Source organism: Quercus robur, chromosome 7 (assembly GCF_932294415.1).
Source record: "Quercus robur chromosome 7, dhQueRobu3.1, whole genome shotgun sequence".
Classification (NCBI taxonomy): Eukaryota; Viridiplantae; Streptophyta; class Magnoliopsida; order Fagales; family Fagaceae; genus Quercus; species Quercus robur.
The window spans coordinates 27683590-27710742 of NC_065540.1; the positions used below are offsets into that span (position 1 = coordinate 27683590).

At 33.9% G+C, this 27153-nt stretch overlaps 1 protein-coding gene across 2 annotated transcripts; it reads right to left on the minus strand.

The window, feature by feature from the left end:
• Window positions 1–846: 846 nt before the first annotated feature.
• On the minus strand, window positions 847–9990 carry LOC126692991 (F-box/kelch-repeat protein At3g23880-like). 2 transcript variants are annotated; one of them, XM_050388828.1, is made up of 2 exons: window positions 8569–9990; window positions 847–1408 (listed from the first exon to the last, which is right to left on the minus strand). In XM_050388828.1, exon 1 carries the CDS (start codon window positions 9809–9811, stop codon window positions 8576–8578), a length of 1236 nt encoding a protein of 411 aa, XP_050244785.1. In that variant the 5' UTR covers window positions 9812–9990; the 3' UTR covers window positions 847–1408; window positions 8569–8575. The 2 variants fall into 2 exon arrangements, with proteins under 2 accessions (XP_050244785.1, XP_050244784.1); XM_050388827.1 differs by lacking the exon at window positions 847–1408 and adding an exon at window positions 7328–7802.
• Window positions 9991–27153: the final 17163 nt, after the last annotated feature.

The following is a 27153-nucleotide window of genomic DNA, read 5'->3' on the forward strand; positions in this document are numbered from 1 at the left end:
TCATATCAATCAATTAAGTTGACTCATGTACCAATTACTATTAACTGAACAACTTGCACATGGCCGCCACTACCACACCATACAGTTGCCCATGCAATCTGTCTATATGTACCTCAATCAATCCTTACACCATACTACCACACCACACCATATAGTTGCCCATCGCATCTAGATATACTTCAATCAAATTCACGTTTTGCAATGCCGATGCACAACTGGCTCCTTACCCATTTTCTTGATAACTATAGGAGGGAGAGAGATAACGATGAGAAGGAATATTATGCAGGATTGCGGCGAGAATGAGAGTATTGCATGAATGAGTCCAACTCTCTATATAATGATCTCCTTCTACTTGGGACACCTTTGGTGGACTGAGTCTCGCTAACAATGCCAAGGGGAAACATGGAGCAATGCAGGCAGGCTGTTGCCAAAATCTGAAAGGAAAACAACCTGATGTTCCTTCGTAGGTGCAGGTATCACTTGTTGCAGCTTGCAGAAGAGCAGGTTGCTGCAACCAATAGGCAACTTACCCAAGCGAAACGTAATAGTGTTCTCAGCTACGAGGACTACTTGTCTGAATGAATATTTATGTACTAAATCGCCTAGCTAGGTTCTATGTGGGGTACGTACTATCTCTAGAATTATGTTATCAATGTTGGTAATGCCAGTTGGTCGATATGCAGGTCATGCATATCGACCAACATCGTGTGTAGGAAAATTTAGGTGTTATGTATGGGTTATGCATCTAATAATTTGTCTACCTCTTTGTTATAAGTAGTCATTCAAGATTATGCATCAAACGTGCATATTTGTGCAAATGATGATAAGGTATACATAAACCCCTAACCTTAAACACCGTTCCCTACATAGTACGAATACAACAACAACGACACACATACATCTAAAACATAATTAAAAATAATAGTTATACATCAAAGTGCGAGTGGACCACAACACAATTACTCTTCATCTGACATCTCCATGTCCAACTGATAAATGTCTATTGCAAGAAGTGATTGCATGTATCATGCATGCTAATACAACTTACATTCCATTGATTCTTGAATCTCCACCTGGGTCCGATATCGATTGAGACGTATCTTCATTCGATTATTTTCTACTCTTATGCAGCACAATACTCTATGAAGTTTGTCTATAGTGTCTTTTGACATCTGCGATGTGAGTCTCCGAGGCACTAGCAGCTTATAACCGATCATCTCATCATAAAACATTTCATGTTCACGGAGTAACCAGTCCTACTCCGCCCTTATGGTATTGTGGACCTGTGCACTATTTCGCAAGTTGGGATTGATTGGATAGCTGAATTCATCTTCTAGTACCCAACAATGACCCATTGTGGTGAAAACATCATGTGGCCTGTAGCGATAAGGTCACCCATTGACGATGACTACAATAACATCAAAAGATCGAGTTAACAATGTGCCTCAATGATTAGTAAATAATGTATAGCTGCATAACATGGTACACAACTAAGACAATTCTAAATTGATGTAGTTTTACATGTTAGATCTATCATGCGACCTGTAACATCATTTGCCTACCTCTTTGCTATAAGTAGTCATTCAAGATTACGCATCAGACATGCATATTTGTGCAAACGATGATAAGGTTTACATAAACCCCTAACCATAAACACTGTTCCCTACACAGTACGAATACAATAACAGTGACACACATATATCTAAAACATAATTAAGAATAATAATTATACATCAAAGTGCAAGTGGACCACAACACAATTACTCTTCATCTGACATCTCCATGTCCAACTGATAAATGTCTGCTACAAGAAGTGACTGGATGTATTATGCATGCTTATACAACTTACATTCCACTGATTCTTGAATCTCTACTTGGGTCCGGTATCGATTGAGACGTATCTTCATTCGATTATTTTTCTCTCTTATGCGGCACAATGCTCTACGAAGTTCATCTATAGTGTCTCTTGGCATCTGTGATGTGACTAGCAGCTTATAACTGACCATCTCATCATAAAACATCTCCTGTTTACAGAGTAACCAATCCCACTCCGCCCTCATGGAATTGTGGACCTATGCACTATTTTGTAGGTTGGGATTGATTGGATAGTTGAATTCATCTTCTAGTACCCAGCAACAACCCATCGCGGTGAACACATCGTGTGGCCTGTAGCGATTAGGGTCACTCATTGGCGATGATTACAATAACATCAAAAGATCGAGTTAACAATATGCATCAATTGTTAGTAAATAATGTATAGCTTCATAACATAATACACGACTAAGACAATTCTAAATTGATGTAGTTTTACATGCTAGATCTATCATATGGCCCGTAACATAAACAAAAGAATAATCCTACAATGGTGCATAGTGCATGGCATTGTGTGAATCAGAGATGAGGATTTGGGCAAGCACACTGCAACTATGCAAATATAATTGACTTATACTACTGTACACATGTGAAAATACACTATAACAATGGGAGCATGGGTACTCCTGTTCATGTACCTTTTTTCCAGCCTGTACTAACATGACAAGCCTTGATACTCATATATAATTTTTTTATGATATTTGGACTATGAGATGAGCTTATAAATGCACCACAATATTGAATGGATTATTTCTATACCACTATCCTCTTCGATTGACTAAGCTATGAGTTGCAACGCCTCAAGCTCAAAACCTACGGTGCGAAACAAGTTTGGATCTACTTTAACAAATGCATCATCACAAGTCCCAGCAGACCAACAACTACAGACATACACAGACTACTATGGAGGGAAATGGATTGGAAAGAAAAGAGATTTCGTTAATATTCCAATATACACGTACGAAAGTCTAGGAAGCGTCGGACACATCATGGTCGGCAAACCTGTACAACTGAGTATAGATACCACCACAACAAAGTTTACCACAGTAGAACAACCATGGTCAGAGCTATACGAGAAGAGGTGTGAGTTGGAGGTGTACTGTCGATGGCATGGTTTATGAGTTCCTAAGGCACGATCAGCCGAGTTACCTAGAGACGAACCTACCAATATACTTGCTCGTCTCGAACAGAAGAACAATAAAATGCAAAGGCGACTAGACCGTTTTCATGCAGTCCAAAAGGTTAGGAAACATCTATCAGGGAAGGCGCAAGAGCAAGCCATCAAGTCTATTAATGAAATTACTAATTTAGACAATGATAAAGATATTTCAGACTTCTCAGATTCAAGCAATGATGATTTCTAAATATTGCTACCTACGAAAATTAGACGTTGTTGTTAATGTCTAGAAACTTTTTATAGTCGATTGTATAACTCGATTTTATAAGAGTTATTCAGTGACTAAAAAAAAAAAATGCCACGCTGGCGAAATCTCGTCCAAACTCAATTATAAAATGATCGAGTTTTTCACAAAACTTGAATATGGTAATGTTGAGTTACAAAACATGGACATTTCCCTAATTAGTTTGAGAAAGAGGGCAAAATGCTGGAAAGTTTGTGAGAAAGGGGCAAATGCCCATTTTGGACCTCAAACTTGACATTTTTGGGTCGGGTCGGGTAAGGTACCCATGTGGCCATAGGTTTTGGCCATCTATACTTCTAATGGGTGTTAGAAGAGGTAAGGATGAGCTCCATGTGTTATTGTTAAGGTACAAGAATGCTTGGGTTGCTTTAAAAATTTGGGAAAGGAAAGGAAAAGGAAGGAAATTTTGTAGTTGGAAATGTTTAGATTGTTTTGTTACTTAGAACCCAAGAAAAGAAAAACCTTTAATGTTGGAGTTCCAAATGTTTCAGTCTATTGAGGTGGGGGGTTCTTTTCCCCTTGCAAATCTCAAAAGACATAAGTGATAAGACAACTTTAGCTTTTTTATCTTATTAATTTCTTTGCTATTTCTGAGTTTTCTACAACAAACAGGGAGAAAATGGGCTTTTTCCCCTTTTTTAAAAAAAAATCCAACATTTTGCCCCATTTTCCAAACTAATTAGGGAAATACCTCTGTTTTGAAACTCGACTCGATTTTTAGAAAATCGAGTTTCAATTTAAAATTCGATTTTTGGACAATTGAGTTATAACAAATTGAAAATTAAAAAAAAAAAAATCCGGAACTTGAGATCCATGTGAAGTACTCGAGTTCATGGAACTCGAGTTCCAATTTTTTTTTGTTTTCTAAATCCACGTTCGTTATAATTTGATGTTCCAAAAATCGAGTTATACATTTGAAACTCGATTTTTAGAAAATCGAGTTTCAAAACAAAAGGATTTTCCTAATTAGTTTGGGAAAGAGAGTAAAATGCTGGATTTTTTGTGTGAAAGGGGCATTTGCCCATTTTGGCCAAACAAACAAGCTAAATAATTTGATGAGAATGAGATATGCGTAATCATTGAGTCTTTATTTTCTTTTTCTCTTTTTGGTAATTTACAGTTTTGAGGGCTAAAGTAATTATCTTGCATATTTATTTTGAGCACTTACATGGTGTCAATGAGATTTGGTCATATGACTACTTAATTAAAAAATATACTTCCATCTCATGAGAAACAATCCACATGACAGAATCTTAAAATAGAAATCTAAGGAACAACACTTAAGTATTGTACCTAAATATTCTCCAAAGATTAAAGTCATTAAATAAAGATAAAGATATTTGTATTCCATGGCTAATGTTGATGTATCTATTAATTGTTTATCACATTTGTTGATTTACACTCCATACGAAATAGGTGATATACAAATATTTTACGAGTTCAATAGCTGGAAGAATTGGAGTCCATGAAGGGGAGAGAACACCCATTGTTGGTGATATCAAAGACCGTCACATCTTGAGCAACACTTATAGCTCTTCAGATGGGGAGAAATTCAATCCTCACTACAGAACTAGTAAGTAGTAATAGCTTGCTAATTGGCTTTATATAGTCCCAGAACACAATTATTTTACACAAAACTGCTACTGGGGCAGCTTTAATTCTAGCAACTTCAATCTCTATGAATAGACCCTCCTATGAAAAAAAAAAAAAAAAAAACACCAAACTCCTTTTATTGATTTTTAGAAAACTAGCTGCAACTATCCTCATTTCTTAATGCAGCAACCAAGAAACAGTCATTAAAGAAATGTGAAGCCATTATGTTGTTGAAAAAAGAAATATTAAACATTCAAGGACTAAAAGCCTACTATTGATGAGAGTCATATAATTGATATATGTTGATTGCAAAAGCCCAATGAACAGCAAGTTTGGATACTCACATGAATGAACTACGGTTCAACAATCAACATGTCTGAAAAAAAAAAATTATATATATACCATATGTAATGGATATTAAATGCATCCAATTGGTTTTTCATTGTGCTAGAACTTTAAGAATTAATACATAAACCAAAATTGATCATCAAACAGGGCAAAAAAAAAAAAATAAGAATGAAATATAGCGGTTAACCATGTTTGTTAATAAAAAGCTTACATTTTTCAACAAAAATTTTAAGCTCGTGTAAAACTGAAAAATCTTCACTAGAACATTAGTGAAAGCCTGCTCAATGCTTACTGTGATGATTTGTCAAAGCTGCAAACAAGACAGCTTTGACATCAACAACTTGAGCCTCTACACAAAGACCTACTTCTTTCCAAATTGATTTCAAACAGCATAATCATACTCCATTTATCGCGCAACATTGAAATTAATTTTGAACCCTTCTAAAGATGGGGAAGCCAAGTTGTAAACACATGAAATGTTGAACTTAGCCAGCAATAATTTCAATACCAACCAATAACCCTCACCTCGTAGTTGAAAACTATAATTAGAATAAATGATTAGGAGTCAAATTTGGTGTATGGGAATTTGCAAACTCCATCAAGGAAAACAAAGACTGTAGAGGCATGTCATACTATAAGTGAACAATTGATAGTCATTGACATTCCTCCACCAGAGTACTCTCAAACAAGTTCTTTATAAAACCAATGTCACATCCAGCATGGTGTAAAAATGAGAGAGATTATCAGGAGAAAGATACATCATCTAAAAATAAATAAAAAATCAATGAACATCCACCCATTGAAGCATTACAACCATGCTGCAACAAGAAGGTATTTCAAGAAAAATAGTGAAAAATGCAACCATAGACATCAATAGCTTCTCTTACGTGTTCAGCCTGCAAAGTTTACGAAATTGCTAACACATTTTCTATTGTTAGTTGGAAGACTCCTCATATGCATACATAAAATATATATATATATATATATAATTAAAAGCTTATAAAAGAATAGAGGAGATATACAACTATACAAGCTAATAACCCCAACGATAAATATACACAAGGACATTGGTTATGGATTTTTTGCAGAAACTAAAACAGAGAGACTGACCCAGCAAGGGTTATTATGAATGTAGGAGGATGGGATTGAATGTTGCTTGTAAAGGACAAAGTAAAGCTTCGGTTAGGAGAATCGGCACAGTTGTTTGAGATGGTGCAGGGAAGGTGTCTGGAAATGTCTGAAAGAGATATGAACATGATTGTGTTGGAACTTAGAAGACCTGAAGTTACTGAAAGTCTGGAACAGGGGCCAAATTAACATATATATGGCTTTGTTTGAGTACTGGCTTTTAAACAAGGATGAGCATCAAACCCACCAACCCAACCCAACTCAACCCAACACCTTGGGTTGGGTTTTGTGGGTTGGAATTTTAATTTTAGTTTATGTCTTGAGTTGAATTCAGGTTGATAGTTTTGTAATAACCCGTGCAGGGCAGGGACAAATCTACTAGAAAAGAAAAGTAGATGAAGTTTCCAACCAGCAAGTGACCTTGAACTTTCTCAATCACAAAATAAAAATCTTTGCCATGTGGATCCCAGGATTTTCAAGAGGAATCCAAGGTATTTTCAAGATTCAGCTTAGAATGAAAATTTAGACAGCTACAAAACTCTTCCATCCTTACAACAGGAACATTTTAAAGAGAAACAAACTCTAGACTTCCTTTGATTAACCTTCTTCCCAGAGAGATCACATAACAACACATCTAAAACTTCTTTTAGATCCTAACAATTTTGCCTACCGTTTTTGGAAAACAAAACCAAATCATCTGCAATGAATAAATGGCCTCAATCAAAATTTTCTACTTAGCAAGTTGTGAAAAAGGTTGCTAAAATCTTTTACCTTATCATTGTGTAAAAAGTTGTCAGCAATCCAATAATTGCAAGCAATTTGAAGAAGCTAGAAGCTTTTTTTTCAAGGTAACTTTGCAAAGGCCCACCAACCCATTTCACAACCACTTTAACATCAAACTCAACTCGTTTCATGATATTGACAAAACATTCATGATGTCAAGATGGAAAAGACACAGTACATCCTCAGTCATAAACTCTGGGAATTGAATATTTGAAGATCAATAACACTGACAAATCAGATTCTCAACTAGTAGAAAAAGAAATGGCACCCCAGAATTAGTTATCTCACCTAGAATGTTTATTTCTTGTAATCTACAGTGGCTGATTTTAATTCTTTAGGAAGCAATCCTTCCAAAAGCTTGCTGTTTGGCTTTGACACCAACTCATGCATTCAATGGTTTCCTACCAGCATGGTAGAAAGATACTCATTTCTACGTGCCATTTGGGAAAGCAGCATGGTAAACCTTAACATGCCTGATTGTTAAATAATGGCTTTTATGCAAAATTCTGTTTCTATGCAGTTGCATTTCAAATCAATAGAGTCTTAAAAAGATCTTCATAAATGGTTGTGATCTAGAGAAGGACATACGATGTTGATTAACTTGATTCAGATTACCTCACAACATTGCATTTCTGTCTTGGCCAATCTACACCTTACCTCTTCCCTCTCAAACAAGAATTTGTCAAATTATCAACAAAAAAGATACAATAAGAAGTTAAGAACATTCATCAAAATAATTATTGAAGCTTCTAAAAATTCCTGATAATTAATTAAACCTCATGTATATCATGGTTTTCTTGGTAGTGAAAAATGCAAATGACACAAAATTAAAAAATTTCACTCTCATGAAGATTTTTTTTTTTTTTTTTTTTGATAATTCAATAGCTATAATGGACGAAGGGGGGAATTGAACCCTAAATGTCTCCATTGGAAACATCAAGAAGTGCTGGTTGAACTACTAGGCTCTTGGCCACTCTTATAAAGATTGATGAGCATAATCCGGAAAAGTTTCCTTTCTTGCCCGTGATGAAATCATAATATACATGGTGTGTTGAGAAAAATCAAAATTAAGGATAACACCAAGTATCAACATGAAAAAAAAAAAAAAAAAAAAAAAAAGTTCTAATTATTTACTTGATTCATAAACTAGTAGTCATTATTTTAAGACCAATACAGTAAGACCATGTTATTGGCTAAACTTGTATGTTTCACCATGACATGCCATGTTCAAGAATGTGCACAACATTTCTCACAAAAAAAAAAATCAATTTATATATAATAGCTCTGGTGCCCAAAGTGATCGCCATTTAACCAAATCTAATTTTCTACATCAAAAGCAATACTTTCATACCTAGAGCAAATGGAAAGAAAATACAACATGGTAACAGGTTCATATATTAACAAATAAACAAATAACACTTACTAGCAGCTTAATGACTTTTCAATATGGATTTCAAAAACATCAGTGCCTTGCTAAAAACTCCAACTTGCTGATTTTCGTATTCTGACGAGGTGTTTACCCCATCAAGTAAAACTAGGCTCTCCACAAAATCAGTTGTGTAAATCATACATCCAAGCTCAGGAATTCTAAGAATTTCCTCCTTTAAGCTCTCAGGTTCAAATGAAAGGATATCACAATGGTTAAACTTCTCAATCAGAAGTTCCCCATTGATCGTGCAGCCAAAGAACTGTGCAACGTTTTCTATCGGTAAACTTTTCTTAGACCAAGACTCAGCCACACCATACTCCTTCATCACCCATAAGTGGCATAGGTCACTCCCCTCAGGTAGAGTTTCACCGAAAACAACCAAAGCCAGAGATCCTTTGAACACTGTAAGACATTCCACTTGTCCACAAACTCCATCTAAATAATTTTGAGGTAGCAATATCTCACGGAATCTCTCATCATCGACATCAAAGGACAAAATGAAATTGTAGTCCCCACAACATGCTATAGAGTGCAGAGCTCCATTATAAAAAATACAGAATGACTCATGTATATCATCAATACATCCAATATTGGGTCCAGACCCACTAAATGACTCCACAGATATTACAACCCTTCTCCACAAATCAGTACTCAATGTGTAAATCTCGGCCTCAATTGCCGGAACTTCTGACCCACGTGACTCTTTATAAGGCACAATTCTGAGAATCTTGTAGTCATTGTTTTGAGAATGATAGGCAAGTCCAACAGCCACATCGTGAAAAGGGTAAGTCAAGGGAGTAGCTAGAAGCTTCTTAAACTTTCTAATGCTTGGGTTCCACAAATATATTACATTGCCCCGACCCCTAATACTGTTAAGGCAGAGCATGCCATTACAGAAGCTAACCAGGAAGTCATAAGAAAAGGGGACTCGAAATCTAGAAATGTGGGTCAGTGTGCGGTCGCTATTGTAAGAAACTGTACACAATTCTTTGTAAGATGAAAAGTTTAATTCGTTTGGAAAAGGTGAATATAACAGATAACCACCATTGTTGTTGTTGGATGATGATGATTTAGCTCGGTGGAGGTGTGCGGTAATGAAAATGGAGCCGGAGATAGTGGAATACCAGGATTTGGAAACGCACCTGAATCGAATTAAGGATTTCACCGGCAGCCGAGTCAGGACATCGAATACAACGTCGTCATCGAGACGCTGGGACAGTGATATTTGCATTTCCATAGGTTGAGAAATCGGTGGTGGTTTGATCAGATTTTGGGGTATCACGTATCTGAATTCTGATGTGCTTTAAAAGGTTTGTGTTTGAGGCGAAGAAGAAAGAGAGGAGAGACCGACCGACCCGTTCTTTTATTTTTGGATAGCCAGAGAGGAGAAGAGAGCCTGTGAATAAAGTTTAGCATAAAACCATCTTTTTTTTTTTTTTTTTTTTTTTTTTTCGCACTCATTCTTTTATTTTTGGGAGAAGGTATTTGGTACCGGCGGTTTTGAAAATTCATCAAGAGACATGTCAAAAAAAAAAATAACTAATTCACTGACAATTGAAAGATATGTATTTTTCCTCAAAAAAAGAAAAAGAAAAAAGGAAAAAAGATATGTATTAGTGGGTAGTTATTTTTGCATGGGTCTCTCGTTTATTGGATTTTGATATGGATGACGTGATATCATTTGATACAAAATACTTTTTTCTATTTTTAGAGGCCGAGAGAGGAGAGACAGACTTAATTAAGCATGTGAAAAAAATTTAGTATAAGAACCTACTTTTTCTATTTAAAATATCATTTTTTTTCATTGCTTTTCTTTCTTTACATACATGAACCACAATTCACTCTCTTCCTTCATCTTCGGGATACGTAAAGAAATAATAAAAAATTGAATGCAAAATTAATAGTGTCTTAGTAAATTCACACGGCTAGCTTGACTAGTGTGAGTGATTTTAGGACTTAAATATGTAAAATTGAACACTTTTTCTATTTTGGATTGACAGATGCAAATGCAAATGCTCTTAACTGGTGATAATTACTAAAAACATTTGGGACTAGGGAGAAGGAATCCAAATCTTCTATATCACTATTCCTACTCCACTTTATATTCCACATTAAAGGTGAAAATACTATTTTGGTCCCTATATTATGAGGTCATAGTCAATTTGGTCCCTATATTTTGGGAAGAGTCAATTTAGTCATTGTTATTTTCAACTTACAATTAATTTGGTCCCTACCGTTAACTCATTAACAAAAAATGTCTATGTGGCAGACAACATGCATTGTTAGCACAATTAAAGCTAATGTGACAACTAAATTGATTAAAAAGAAAAGAATTATTGACATTAAAAATGCCACATTAGCAACTTATTAATTAAAAAAATTAATTTGAAAAAAATATTAAAGAACTCAAATTTTAGGAAAAAGAATAATGCCTGCTACAAAAAAGCTTACCATAGATATAGGATGGCAAGATTCAGAGAAATAAGTTTCAAAGAACAAAATGTCCATTGTTCCTAATCTCTTACTTCTTTGCCAAGTTTGCCTTCTATTACATGTTTGAATATATATATATATATATATATATATATATATATATATCCTTAGGTGCTTCCGCCTTCAAAGCACAGAAAAGAACTAATGATGGGTTTTTAGTATATTATATTTTTAGTATATTATATTGTGCTCCCGCCTTCAGCGTCGTGTCCCTTCCCCCTTTTTGCTATCAGAGTCATCTCTTTTCTGGCCGATGATAGTGTTGTTGTGTTCTCTGTTGTCTGTCTGTGTCTACCTGAAACTTTGATACTTCTTTGTTGTGTTCTCTTTTTACCATTATTGGTGCCACCCTAGTCGTAAAGTGAATTCCCAGAACCGAACAGTAAGGCCCGTTTAAGCTAGAGAGGGTGTGTATGGCATGAGAGTATAGGGTTGCTTAGGGTATGTGTTACGAAATACAACGGTGTTAAGAAAAACCTGATAATTGAGTGTTAAAACTAGGATAGTATGGAAATATTGTGGAGATCCAACTCCTTTGTCAGCTGCAGGACTGGTTGTCCTCCTGATATTGTAAATGAAGAAGATCACACTGTTGAAGAAAATGAGTTCCCTGATTTCTAGAAATGGAATATTCCCAAAGTTGATAGTAAAACTGTTTACAAAACTAGTTGGACTAAAAATAAATTTTATTTTATTCTGCTTACAAAGTTAGAACTGTTGAACAAACACTTTCTATTTCAAGAACTCATGAAAAATGTTGCTTGTTTTCTAAAAGAAACATTGCTGATTTCATTGCTAAAAAATTCAGTTATTTGCATATTGGTATGGTTCAAGTTGCTGTTAAACCACTTACTAGAAAATGTATAAATGCTTCTATTCTCATGTGTTTAAGAGATGCTAGATTTAAGAACTTTAAAGATAGCATTCTTAGTATGATTACTGCTTCTTTGTATGATGGTCTTGTATATTTTACCTGTTATCCTGATATTTCTCTTGCTTTGGATGATCCTAATATTGTTAAAGCTTTAACCTTGAATATTGCTTTATCTGGTTATCACATGGATCAAGGTAGTAAGCCTTTTGCTTTGATTTACCGTATTTATTACAGACTTTTAGGTACTCAATTAAATCCTGGTGCAAGGATCAATAGAGAACTTGCTGTTAAAACCATGTTAATTCAATGTCCAACTCCTTATGCTAAAGTTCAAGTTCCAAAAATGATTCAATGGCAAGATGTTAAGATTCCCACTAAATGGTTATTGGAACAAGAAACCCCTCTTGCTAAACCTGCTTTTGATGAATTAGATCTCACTCATATTCAACAATATCTTGATGGTATTGTTAAAATAAGTTTTCAAAACAATCAACCCTTGAAGATCAACAAAGGAAGACATTCCTTTGCTAGATCTGAAAGTATTTCAAAAAGAGATCAAGATCTCAATGAATTTTTGCAAAAGAGTTTTGAAAAACCCACTGATTTAAAGCTAAAAAGTGTTTCAAATAATAAATCTCAAGTTAGCACTGTTTTCTATTCTACTAAACCTGAAACTTCCTCTCCATATAGCAGAACTACTAATGAAGAAGAAGATGACACTAGATCTATGTCTCCATCTGGTTTTGATTTTCCTCCTATTGAAAACCTTGCTTTCCAAATTCAATTAAGAGTTTTGAATGTTTTGAATGAAAGTTTTGAAATGGATATGGTTTCATTGTATAATGAATTTATTTCTGCTAAAAACAAAGATAAAAGAAAATATTACCAAAGTACTTTTGTTCAGTCTGAAAAAGATCGTGTTAAAAGGAAATGGAAAGGGAAAATGAATCAATTGAAAAAACCTATTTTGTTTTTTGATTTTCTTGAAAATTATCATGTTCCAAAAGATGAAGTTTCAAAAAATCATTTGAATGTGATAAAAAAAATCAAATTTTGTTAAAGAAGATAAAACCATTGTTAGGTCTAGCCATCCGCCTCTTGAGACAATTTTGATAAACTGTAAGAAGACTGATGTTAAGGCCTTCCCATTCAAAATTGTTGATGATCAAACTCCTATTATTAGTATAATTAAACAAAACAATTTTACTAATGAATCCTTGCATATTATTGGTCAATAACTTGACCTTATTGAAGAAAAAATTGTTGAAAAAACCCCTGTTTCAAAAATTGAGAAACCTTTGATTGATTTACCTAGTCAAGATGGAAAATTAAAGTTTAAAACTTCCCAAGCTAAAACTCTTGAAATTGTTGAAAAAATGCTTTCTGATTTAAAAATTAAAATTGAGGGTACTTCTACAAGTGCTGCTTGCACTGTTTCAAGAAATGAAAAAGAAATTGTTTCTGATGAAAACACAGATTTTGATTCATTATCTTTTTTTTCCGCAAAAAAGGTTTTTGATGATGATTTACCAAAAGAAAAAAGAGATTTGTTGGAAACTTCAAACCCATGTCTTTTACAAAAAATTGGTATTCAAAACCTACTCTTCCTGATATGCAGTTTGAAGAAAGATCTTTTCAAACCCAATTCTTTGTTTCTGCTGATAAAATTTATGAATGGAATATTGATGGTTTGTCTGAACAAGAAATAATTAATAAAATGGGTCATATGTCTATGGTTAGAATTGCTTATATTAATAACCATGATCTTGACCACCCTGAAATTGTTGACCTTCTTGCTATTGGTTTTTCTGGAATTCTTCGTGGATGGTGGGATTCATATCTCATAGAAGATTCCAGAGAATCTATTAAACATGATGTTAAAAAGAATGATGAATGTATACCTATTTTTTATCAGAGTATTGGTCGAGGTATCCCTGATGGTGTCAATATCTTGGTCTATACTATTCTCAAACATTTTGTTGGTACTCCATCTAATATTTCGCCTCAAATTTCTAATTATTTGAATAATTTGAGATGTCCTACTATGTCTGATTACAGATGGTACTGAGATGTTTTCATTTCTAGAGTAATGCTCCGTAAAGATTGCTACAAGCCTTATTGGAAAAAAAAGTTTATTGATGGTCTGCCTCTTATCTTTGCTCATAAGGTAAAACAAGAGTTAATGGGTAAAAATGATTCTATTGATTATGATAATCTAACTTATGGTGATATTTTAAGCACTATTAAAAAACTTGGTATTAATATGTGTAATGATGAAAAATTGTTAAAATACCAATTAAAAAATAAAAGAAGAGCTAAATATGAAATGGGTAATTTTTTTGAACAATATGGTTTGCCCCCTATTGCTCCTTCCAGGCAAAAGGGTAAAAAACATGATAAAAGTCACAAAAATTATAACCATAAAAAATATAAAAAATACAAAACTAACTTTGTTAAACCTAACGATTTTTATGCTAAAAAGAAAAATGTTTCTTAAAAATATGATAAACAAAGTTCAGGTAAAGGCAAATGTTTTAACTGTAGTAAACTTGGACACTATAGCAAAGATTGCAAACAAAAACCTGGTAAGTTAAAGAATAAGTTTAACATGTCAAATATTGATGATAAAGATCAAGAAGAATTATTCGGAATCCTTGAATCAAACAATTCGTTTGATTCATTGGAAGATAATTTTTCTTCCTCATCTGATTCTTGCTTTCAATTTGCTGATGACTCTTCTGATTCACCTAATGTTAAAATTGGTTGTAGAGATTCTTGCTGTAATGTTATTAAATCTGTTAATGTTCTCACTAAAAGTGAAGAAAATGAAAGTTTTTTGATTAAATTGATAAGCCAAATTGAAAACCCCGAATTACAAAAAGAGTATTTGGATAAGCTCAAGAAAAAATTAATAAAAGATGAAATTGGTAAAAAGCTAAAATCAACGATAAGCTTTAAAGAAACTTTGGAGAGATTTAATAAAAAGAAATCCAAAGAATTAATTGTTAATGATCTTCAACATGAAATCACTGTTGTTAAACAAGAAATAATTGAATTAAAAAACATTAAAAGTGATAACAATAATCTTAAACAAGAACTGTTATTGTTAAAAATTGATAAAAATCTTGATAAACATCAATCTGATAATGAACAAGATGAGCAAAAATATGGAGATGAATCCAGTCAACAGGCTCTTCTTTCTAATAAAGGTATTGTTGATAATTCTCAACTTAATCTTGTTAATAAAGTACTTCCTCCAAAATGGTTTACAAAAGTTAAAATTGTTGTTTCCCCTGATTATCATTTCACTATTATTGCCATAATTGATTCTAGTGCGGATATGAACTGTATCCAAGAAGGATTAATTCCTTCAAAATATTTTGAAAAATCAACTAAAAGATTGGTTTTTGCTAATGGCACTCAAATGAAGATTAAATATGAATTGAATAATGCTCATGTTTGTCATGGTAATGTCTGTTTCAAGATTCCTTCTATTCTTGTTAAAAATATGACTGATAAAGTGATTCTTGGTTTGCCATTTATAAATGCTTTGTATCCTTTTCTTGTTGAACATGATGGAATTACTACTGATCCTTTTGGACAGAAAGTAAAATTCAAATTTGCTTCAAAGTTTGAAATTGATATTGATGATGCTTTAAATCTGATTCATGCTAAAACCTAACATCTTAACTTCCTTTAGCAAGAAGTGAGATACAAGAAAATTGCTGAACAACTTTCTGATAGATTATTGCAATCAAAAATTGATAATTTTTAGAAAATTTTGATTGATGATGTTTGCTCTGATGTTCCTAATGCTTTTTGACATAGAAGAAAACATATTGTTGACTTGCCTTATGTTAAAGATTTTGATGAAAAAAACATTCCTACTAAAGCTCGCCCTGTTAAGATGAATGCTGAAACTGTTGAATTTTGCAAAAAAGAAATCAATGATTTGCTTCAGAAAAAATTCATAAGAAATAGCAAGTCTCCCCGGTGTTGTGCTACTTTCTATGTCTAAAAAAATGCTGAGATTGAGAAAGGAACCCCTCACTTAGTCATCAATTATAAGCCCTTGAATAAAGTCTTAGAATGGATTAGGTATCCCATACCCAATAAAAATGATTTAGTTCATAGACTACGCAAAGCTGTGATATTTTCCAAGTTTGATATGAAATTTGGATTCTAGCAAATCCAGATTAGTGAGAATGATAGGTAAAAATTGCTTTCACCACTCCTTTTGGACATTATGAGTGGAATGTGATGCCTTTTGGTCTTAAGAATGCCCCTAGTGAATTCCAAAATATTATAAATGATATTTTCAATTCTTTCAACCATTTCACCATTGTTTATATTGATGATGTTCTTGTTTATTCCAGCTCTATTGATGAACACTGGAAACATTTGTATTCATTTCAAGATACCATCAAAAGAAATGGTCTTGTTGTCTTTGTGAAGAAAATCAAACTGTTTCAAACGAAAGTTGGCTTCCTTGGCTATGACAATTCTAAAGGATAGATTCGTCCTATAGATAGAGCCATTCAATTTGCTGATAAGTTTCATGATGTTATCACTGATAAAACTCAACTCCAGAGATTTCTTGGGTCTCTAAACTATGTTGTTAATTTCTACAAGGATATGAGGAAACAATATAAACCCCTTTTTGATCGGTTACAAAGTAATCCTCCTCCTTGGTCTGATGTCCATACTTCCCTTGTTAAACAAATCAAGTCTCATGTTAAGACATTGCCCTGTCTAGGTATTTCTATTGTTGATGCTTTCAAAATTGTTGAAACTGATGCCTCCGACATTGGTTATGGTGGTATTCTGAAACAAAGAGTTTCCCCAGAGTCATCCGAACAAATTGTTCGCTTTTATTCTAGAATCTGGAATACTGCACAGTTAAACTATGGTACTATTAAAAAGGAGATTTTATCTATAGTACTATGTATTTCAAAATTTCAAAGTGATTTACTAAACCAAAAGTTTTTGTTACGTATAGATTGCAAAAGTGCTAAATATGTTATTGAAAAAGATGTTGAAAATATTGCTTCAAAACATATTTTTGCTAGATGGCAAGCTATTTTAAGTGTTTTCGATTTTGATATTGAATATATTAAAGGATCTCAAAATGTTATCCTTGATTTTCTTACCCTTGAATTTCTGCAGTGTCACCATGGCAAGTAGGCGATCCAAAGACAAAAGCCCAGTCACTGATAAACCACTTGTTAAAAAAGAACCTGTTTTTTCCCTGGAAATTGTTAACCGATTCACTCCTTTAGGTACCATCCCTAGGCCCAACTATTCCTCTATTTTAGCCTCCTCCTATGATCCTTATGCTTTAACCAGTGTTTCCCAACCTGTTAAAACTATTTATCCCAAGGCTTCCAATGCTTCATAGTATGTTAAAAAACAATCTGTTCAAAAGCTATTTTCTATTGAGTCAACTAGGGCTTCCATTACTGACCCCTTTAGGCTTGCTACTAGCTATTTTCCCCCAAAATTTCATTGGATCCTTGAGCATTGTCAGAAGGATGTGCAATACTATTCTAACATTTTGTGTCATGAAAATTCCATCACTATTAAAGCCATAAAAGACAAAGCTAACAGTGCTAAGATTATTCATCATAGTGTTTTCTTGAATCACATTATTTCCGAAGAAATGTGGGGTCCCAACCTTGCTTCCACAAGGATGATGCCAACTTCCACTATTCCATATTCATATCATGATTATCTCACTGCCTGGTTTAGATTCATGCTTCATCAAAATGAAAATATGTCCCATTCATGGTTTGTTAATTTTGATAAGGATTTCAATTTTGATTTTCCCCTCTGGTTCATACGTTGGTGGACCCAGATTGGCTCAATTGTTGAAATATTCCCATAACCATTAATGAATTCTTATACATATTTCAAAAATTTGTTCAAGGTTGAGTCCTATGGTGCTAAATTCCCTCTTCTGCTCCATTTCATTAAAAAATACAAGGAAGGTGATGTTCTCACTCGCCGTTAGTATGTTAAATGGTGGGATAAATTTCCTCACACACAATCAATTATTAAAAATGTTACCAAAGAATTCTCATCCCCAAGTGCTTCTCCAGCATTAAGAATCACCACCCTAGTGCAAAAAGCTGAACTGGCTGATGCACCTGCTTCTACATCTACTAAAACTGTTAAACCCTCTGCTAAGCCCAGAAAAAAGGGTTCTCCTTTGGATGAGATTCGCAAGGGCCCTGATGCTTTATATGCCCTCATCAAGATGATATCAAAGGAAAAAGAAGCAGCTGATTCAGAAGAAGAACAGTCCTTTGAAGCTTCTGTTACAAAAGACCCTTACTACCCCTACAATCAGGAGTGGTTTGGTCATGATGAAGAAGAAACTGATGCTTGATTAAAAGAATTAATTCCCTTGTTTATCTGGCCTGCACAATGGCCAAAATGCTACAATGTTTACCCCCCAGTGAAGTTCCCACTATTGTTTCACACCATTGCCCCATGCAAATGATGATGTTTTGAAAAAGAGATTTTTCATGCTTTTAGTCATTTCAAGCTTACTTTCGGCAAGTTTTGGTTCTTTGGATTGAAGAATCAGACAAGGCCCCTGCTGTTGATAATTTGAGACAAAAAGTGAAAAATCACTATTCACTTTTTACTATTCACTGATTACTATTCACCGATTACTGTTTACTTTTCACTGTTCATCGGTACTGTTCACTACGCTTTTTATGCCTATTTAAGGGGGAATGTCCCTTATGTTAAACCAAATTTTGCTCTAGAGCCAGAATTCTCTTTAGGACTACTTCTCTCCTTTAGAACTTCTCTCTAGAATTTCCATTATTACCACTATTTCCCTACAAAGCCTTGTAACTAGAACTAGTTCAAGCCTTGTAACCGTTAAACTGTTGAGATCTTGTAACTGCTACTATAAGTTCTGTTACTTATTTTCAATATTAACTACTTTCAGCTTTCAGTTTATTCTATACTTTAAATTGTTTTGATCTATATTGCTCGGCTGGTTCTACCGCCTTACTATTGTTTTAAATTACTTTTGAAAGCTTGAAAATGTGTTAAAAACACAAGAGCTGTTTAGACCCCCAAATAAAAGTTACGGCTCGATAGATTTTACACTAACTTAATTCTAAGTGCGGAATAGTGTAAATGTGAGCGGATAAACAAACAAGCTACTCTAACACATATTCATATAATCACAACAGTAAAATAAAATGTAAAAGAGTAGGGAAGAGGAAGGCAAACATAGATAACATGCCGATGTGTTATCGAAGAGGAAACCGAAGAACTCGGCGAAAAACCTCTCCGCCGCCCTCAAAGTGGTAATCGATCCACTAGACAATCAGTTGGGATACATGGGTTAGCAAGAGACCCTCCAAGCCTAATTTACCTGCTGTACCTAAGCCTTCCAAGCTCCTACTCCAACAAGGCTTCTTGGAACCGTGTCTTGTCTAACTCTCCGGATCCCGCAACAAGCTCCATTGAAAAGGTGTGGATTGTGTTTTGGTACAAATCTCCTCTCAAGATATGATAATTGGAGAGGGAAGGAGAAGAGACTACAATGATTTCTCACTAAGGATGAGTAGCTCTCTCTCAAAAAGATGGGTGTGTGTTGTAGAAAACCTATCTAGGGTTTTTCTCTTTGAATGACCCTATTTACATTTGTGGGTAATGAGAGTATATATAGTATGGGTGAAGGGTAAGAAGTCACTCTTAAAAATCCTCCAGGCAGAATGTTTCGCGACTATCTTGCAGGAAGGCCTTACCTGCAAGACACTCGCGAAAATGACAGCCTGGCACGACTCTTCAACTTCCAATCATGTGCTCTTCACGTATCTCTTTCGCAACTTAGCTTCTCACGAGCTTCTCGCGAAATTCACTGATTCTTCACCAACTTGATACTAAACCCAATACAATAAAATCCCACAAAATACAAGGATTAAAATAAAAGCAATTACAACACTTTTTGTCATGGAATAAAGCCAACATAAAACATAGTTGTAAATCACAATTTTACAACTTTGATTATATCTGCAATACCGCCTTCTTGGCTAGTTCTACTTTGTTTATTTTTAGTATATTATACTGTGCTTCCGCCTTCAGCGCCGTGTCCCTTATATATATATATATATATATATATATATATATATATATATATTAAAAATCAATAGAAATAAAGGGGAAAATCCCTAAACTTACCATTAAATTATGATATTCATTGTAACGAATATCATTGTGATTTGTGAACTCTTTAACCTTTACATCACAACCCCAAGGAAAATAATTAAAAAAAAGAAGCCTTCAAAGAACTTGTAAACAATGAAAAAAAAAACAAAAACAAAAAACCAAAAAACAAACTTTGGAAACCAAATTATAAAGAGGAGCAAATGTTTCAATAAATTAAAAAAAAAATATTGAATTTAAAAAAATAAAAAACAACATAAATGAAATGAAAGAACTTTGTTTACTGCAAGATGTGGAAAATAACACCTAGTACGAATTTCAAATTAAATACATAGATAACTATCACAATCAAATTTGTAAATGATTGGATTATAGTATTTTTATGAATTGCATCAATAACTAATAAGCAGAATTTTTGAAAAAAAATTTGTGGTTCAATGAATGAAGCAAGTTAAATTATTGATAATGAAGAGATATCTGATAGAATTTTAATAACAATAATCAATTAGACATTGATAAAAATAAATAGGTTTAGAAGAGTATAATCACAACTATAATTTCCAAAACAATATGCTTCTTGTAGGTATATTTATTTTTAGTATATTATAAGCAACTAAACTAATCGGTAACATCCCCTCTAATGGATACAAAATATTAGCCAAAAAAAAAAAAGGTTAGAAAAGAATGAAGAGAATATCCCTGGAAGGAATTTGGTGGAGAAGGCAACTTGGTTGTTGTCAGCTTCACTTTCTATGTCTTAAAACTTCTTCATTTGAAGAAATAGATCAAATGAGGCTATTTATCCAAAAAGAGAAAAATCAAATGAAGCTAAGCTAAAACTGCAAATAGTCAAGAAGTTTAGACTTCAAATTTAGCACCAACTTTCATAAGACAATTAAAATTATAAAAATTACAGCCCAACCTCAAGAAAATTTCCTCAGGAGCGAAATAGTTGTAGAACCCAAATGATATGTTTCCCATATTATATTCAACAAAATCCAAGTGGGAAAAATTCATCTAAAAAGCATGATGCACTTCTAAGAAACTTGAGAAAAATTAAGTTTGTATCCATCAACTTCCAAAACAAATTTATACAATATTGGATAGAAACCACTTGAAAGAAACTATAAAGAGCTTTTATTTATTTATTCTTTAATATTGAAGAATGATGTACAATCTGACCAAATTAAGGCTCTATTTGCATCCATATAAGAAATTTTATAATTCAACCAAAATATAAGCGTTTAAAACCTATAGGGATTCATTATGAAATAATTTATTTTTCCGGTCTCATAGAATGCAATAGGAATAATGATTTTGTAGCCATAAGCTTAGGTGCATAAATCATAATCGCTTATCCATCCCCCATAAAATTCATTAATTTATACATACACAGATACATGCTACCGTGTATATAAGCATGTTAACCACGGTGAGAATAAAAGAATGGGCAAAATGAAAAATGAAATATAATATGTTACAAAACTTAGAAAACATTTTTATATAGACCCTTTTGGATATATACCACTGTAAGTTTCTTTAAAAAACCTTCTCCCCTCTAGACAATAATAAAAAGTTATTCTAAAAGAGAACCAAGTAATAGCATAGTTATATATTATGTAGGTATGTGCATGCCACCAAGGACGATAAAAGTTTTTCCAGAGCATCAAAATCTATAGTTGATGACATCTAAGCCCAAAAAACTGTGAAGATGCAAAATATATATTGGCAAACATTCTTTACAAAAATTATTACAGGTGAAAGAAAAAATTCATAAAAGAAAGCTAGAACCTATGGAGAAAATCATTCTTTATGAACACAAAACAAAAGCTTCCTACTTCTATAATTAGGTCAAAATTTTGTCACTCATCTATGGCCATTGGCGGGAAGATGAAATTTGGGATTTGATGTATATACAGAGTTGTATATATAAAAGAAGTGAGCCAAAATTGATTGAATTAAAAAGAGGTTGCACCCATATCAGACTCCACACCACACACTTGCCTTTGCTGAACCTTGACAAACAAACATTTATCACCATCAAGATTTCTACCAACTTAAGCAAATATGAAACACACAACTTCTCCCATATATTTATATTTTAACCAAAAAAAAAAAAAAAAAAAACACATAAAACTAACAAAGAATATCTGAAAGCAATCAAATATGTATTCAATATCTCAACAATTATCTCCTTCTGGCCAAAACAAAGTCATGAAAAATAAACATTACTGCTATGCACAACAAGGCAGTGCGTATATTTACCATTGCAATAAATATTACTACTATTTGGATTGCATTTGATTCCATCTGGGTTTTACCCTTTTTTGCAAATATTTTTTGAGGCTTTGGGGAATGTCTTTTCTATTAAAATAAAATCTGATCACAACATATCATAAGAAGACATTTTTTATTTTTAAAAGATACGTTCCATGTGTAATAAATTGGGAAAAGAATGAATTCAACAGAATATTAAAATGGTCATACCCACTATTTGAATTTAATACATGATTCTTCAAAAGAATAATACAATGAAGAAATTGAAAAGCATCCCCCAAAGAGATCCACATTAATGCTTCTAAAATACCTAAAGAGCATCCTCATCAGGTATGTCAAATACTATATTTTTAGCGTTTGGCACACCAAACACCAAAATACTTGATTCATGAAATGTGTCAAATGGTAAAAAAAATGGCATTGTGCTACAGTGCAATTCTAAACTTGGCACTATACATAAAAAATGGTAAAATATTTATTTTTATTTTATTAAGATTTTATCTCTCTTCACCCATTTATCTTTCCCTGTTTGTCTCTTTTTCTCCCTCCCTCTCTCTCTCTCTCTCTCTTTCTTCTTCAACCCATCACTCTCTTTCCTTAGCCCACCACTGAAGTCACCACTCCTAGCCGCCGCCTTTGCCGCGTCGTTCTCCACACCATGCTACCGACCTTGACATGTCTTCCTCAACCCATGCCAACAACCTCCCCACATCATTGGACCTCCCACCATCAGATCTCTCTCAATCGACTTGCAGTGGTGGGTTTTGCTTTTGGGTTTATTTGATTTGGGATGGGTTTTGAGGTTTGTGAATGTGGTGGGTTGTGGGTTAGTTGTGGTAGTGGTATTGTGGTCGTGGCAGCAATTTGGTGGTTGTGGTAGTGATTATTGGGTGGTTGTGGTGGTTATTTTTTGGGTTGTTGTGGGTTTTTTTTTTTGTGGTTATGGTTTTTTTTTTTTATAAGGTGGTGGTGGGGTTTGGGTTTTTGATCTAGTGTTGGTGGGCTATGGGTTTTTTTTAAAATTGTATTTTGGGTTGTGAAGGATGTGGTGGTGGCTGTTGATTGGTGGCAACTATGTCGTGGTGGTAGCAGTGGTTTTCCTTGATTATGTTTGATCAGTTTTAGTTAAATATTATTTTAATATGTTGTATATATTATTTTAATGTGTTATATATATTACTTTAATGTATAAAATTGAAGAATAAAACATGTGATGTAGGGTGTACTGTAAAAAGACGTGCTAAAATAATAAAGTAGGTTTTTTGGTGTGTCAAAATGGCATATTTATAGAACACTTGATGGAAATGCTTTAAGGAAAAAGCCCAATTGCCATTTTTATTCTTACCTTGTTCGTGTTGCTTATATATATATATATATATATATATATATATATATATATTTTTTTTTTTTTTTTTTTTTTTCTAGAATAATCTATTGCTCTATTATGATTTTCAAAGTATCCAAAAGAGAGTGGAACTCACTTAAGACTTTGATTCCATTCATTTGAGTTTTAACTTGACACCATAAATAGATACCCACACATCAATTTAACCAAATACCCAAAAGAAAACCAAGTCTAACTCAAATACCTTAATCAGAAATATAACCTAGAAAGTCAAATAAAAAAAGAATCCAATCAAATTATAAAAACCTGATCATAATTAATGCACAAACTGAGAAGCAAAGAGAAAAACTAACCGGTAATAGTTCCGGAGGGACGATAGATGTTGGGAGGAAATAAGCCTTTCTGTGATGTCTGATCTTCGTTTTAGCGTAACTGAAACGAAGAGTTTTTTCAGAGGAATTGAAAGACGTTCTCTGATTTCAAACTATGGATACATGGGCAATGGAAGTTTTTGATTTCCTTTTTTTCTTCTTCTCTTAATTGAAAAAAAAAAAAAAAAATGTTCAACCCAAATAGGGGAAGCCCCTTAAATAGTAATGTATAGATATGCCAAGAAACTAAGGAAGTTAAATTCAAATAAAAAAAAACATTAAAAAAAAATGAAGAACAACGTCGTTGCTGAGAAAATGGTGTTGTAGAAGAAAAATGTCCCCACCAAATGGTTTTACAAAAAGACCATTATCATTGATCACCAAACCCATCTTATTCAAACCAAGAGGACCTTACATTTCAAGAGAAAAATGGTAGATATAAATCTTCCTTGACCTTGAAACTCTCTATCTCTTTTGCTCGCTCTTTCTTCTCTTAGTGATCTCTCTCTCTCTCTCTCTTAATTTTCATAACCTAGGCACCCACCGGCCCAAAAACCGTAACCACAACACCAAGGGTGGTTCTCACACTCTCCTCCCTCAATTTCTCTACGAGTTCTCTAAGTTGGTTCAGTCAAGTTGACCCAAACCCACACCTTCACAATCTCTTTGCTATGTCTAAATGGGTGCTTAGAGATGGAAACATATCTGTTGTGTTTGTGATTGTAGATCTAGCTTTTGTCTCTTGAAAATGAAATGTGGGATTACAATTTGTGTTTATTTAAATCTGGATCCAAATTTGCGTTTGTTTTTAATTTGATTTGTGCTTTTGCTTTTGCTTGCCAAGAAAGGGTAAGAAAATGCAAGAAAAATTGGGAATGTAATTGGTAAATTTGATTTTTGTGTGTTTGGATGCCAAGAAAGTCCAAGAAAATTTAGGAATGTTAGTGCATTTTTTTTTTAATTTTTAAAACTAAGAAATTAAGTGCCTGTTTGGTTTGAAGAAAAAAGGGTTTTTTTTTTATATATTCATTTTTAGTTTTTTGTGGGACTCGCTACAAAAAATTGGTTTGGTTTACACATTTGTATCTACTTTTCATTTTCAATATCCAAAAAAAGTGAGTTTGAATACTGAAAATGAATACAACTTTTTGGTGTTTTCATTTTCTTGAAAATGAATACAGGGGCATTTTTGTTAAAAAAAAAAAACCAATTATGTGGGTCCCATTAACACTGACTTGTCACATCAAAAAACTCTCTCTCTCTCTCTCTCTCTCTCTCTCTCTCTCTCTCTTAGTTCTCAATATCTCTCTCCCTTTCTATTTTCTACCTCTTGCTATCTCAGAGTGGCATGTGAAAGGGAGATCAGTGAGGGTGGGTAACAGTGGTGGCTTCACCGCGAAGCTCTTTCTCTTCTACCTCTGCTTTTTCTGTGTTGCGTGACTATTGTCTTGCTCTCTTTCTTGCTTTAGTAGATCGGCGTGTGAAATGGGAGATCGACTAGGGTGGGTAGCGGTGGTGGCTTTGCCTATGCTGTTCTTAATTTCTTTTTCTCTCTCTAATCTGCTCTCACTTTCTCACTCTCTCTCTAGCAAATTTACTTGTGAACACGGGTGGCAATAGTTGGTAGCTCCACCGCAAAGCACGAAGCTCTGATGTCAGTATCAACCCATCTCTGTTGATCAATGGATCTCACTGCTAGTCAATTGTTTGTGGGTTCGAGTTCCTTTTCACTTTGGGGTTTGTTTGTTCTAGCAAATTATTTGTGGATTGGGGTTTGTTTTCATTTTTGGGTTTATTTGTGGGTTGGGGATTTTTGAAATGGTACCTATGGTGGTTTTTGTTTCAAATATGGGTTGGGGATTGTTTGTGGGTTAAGGTTTGTTTTCGCTTTGGGGATTGTTGAAATGGCACCAACAGATTTTTGATTGAGGTATTTGATGAGTTTGCTAACATTTGTTTAAGGGTGAGTTCATTGAAATTTGGTTGTTCGTTTGTGTTTCTAGTAGGTGAGGTAACTGTCTTTGCATCTGTTGGAGTTGTCAGAAAAAAGTAAGGAAGACAATACAAAAATTAGAACAAAAAATTGGTGCCAAACAAGAAAATGAGTTGGAAATTGGAAATGAGTTCAATGTTTGAGTATAGATAATGAGTACAGAAAATGAAAATAAAAATTTTTTAGGACATATGTGATTCACTTGTTAGAAACATATGTCACTATTTTATGTAATTGGCTTATCCTTTGACAAAACGCACTTTACTTGTATTTAGGTAGATTTATGATGTATTTAAATACTTCAAGAAACCATGTTTCAAGATCAAGTGTTGAAGCCTTCAAGTCTGTCCAAGAAAACAAGCTAAAAGTGTAGAGTTACTAAAGCTCGACAGCTAGCATGTGTCGAGGTTTAAGAAGCTATTTCAGCCCCGTGGCTTGACAGCTATCTCGACAGATGCTCGACAACTTCTATTTGTCGAGGTTTACAAAAACAAAATTTTTTGATCTGTTTTTCTTGGGATTCGTAGATGTGTCTGTGGGCCTTCTTTTCTCCTAACCCTAGACATATAAAAGGATTGTTTTAAGGGCCATTAAACAGTTCACAAGTTGCACAAGCATTGAGCAAACTCTGTTCAAGCAAATTGTGACTGGAGACGAAGTTCTTGCCCTAGTTCATCTCTTTCTCTTGAAGAGGTTGCTGTGTATGTGCACCGTAGGGTTTTATGACCAAGCATCTTCTTGATCTTTATCGTGTGGATGAACTGAAGAATTTTGCAGCCAACAACCTTCTTAGTTGGTGATTGAAGTCGTGTACTGGGATTTGCGCATTGTTTAGTCACGTACATGGGAGTCGTGCATCGAAAAGGGAAACTGTCACTACAGAACAAGTCCAATTGGGTATTGGGGTAAGGGTTCACCTGTAGGTTAGTAAGGTACTTGAGATTCCTTTACTTGTAATCGCTTGTTGAGATAATAGTGGAGTTTTGGGAGTGGTGACCTGAAAATCACCCGGTGGGGTTTTTGCCGTTAGGTTTTC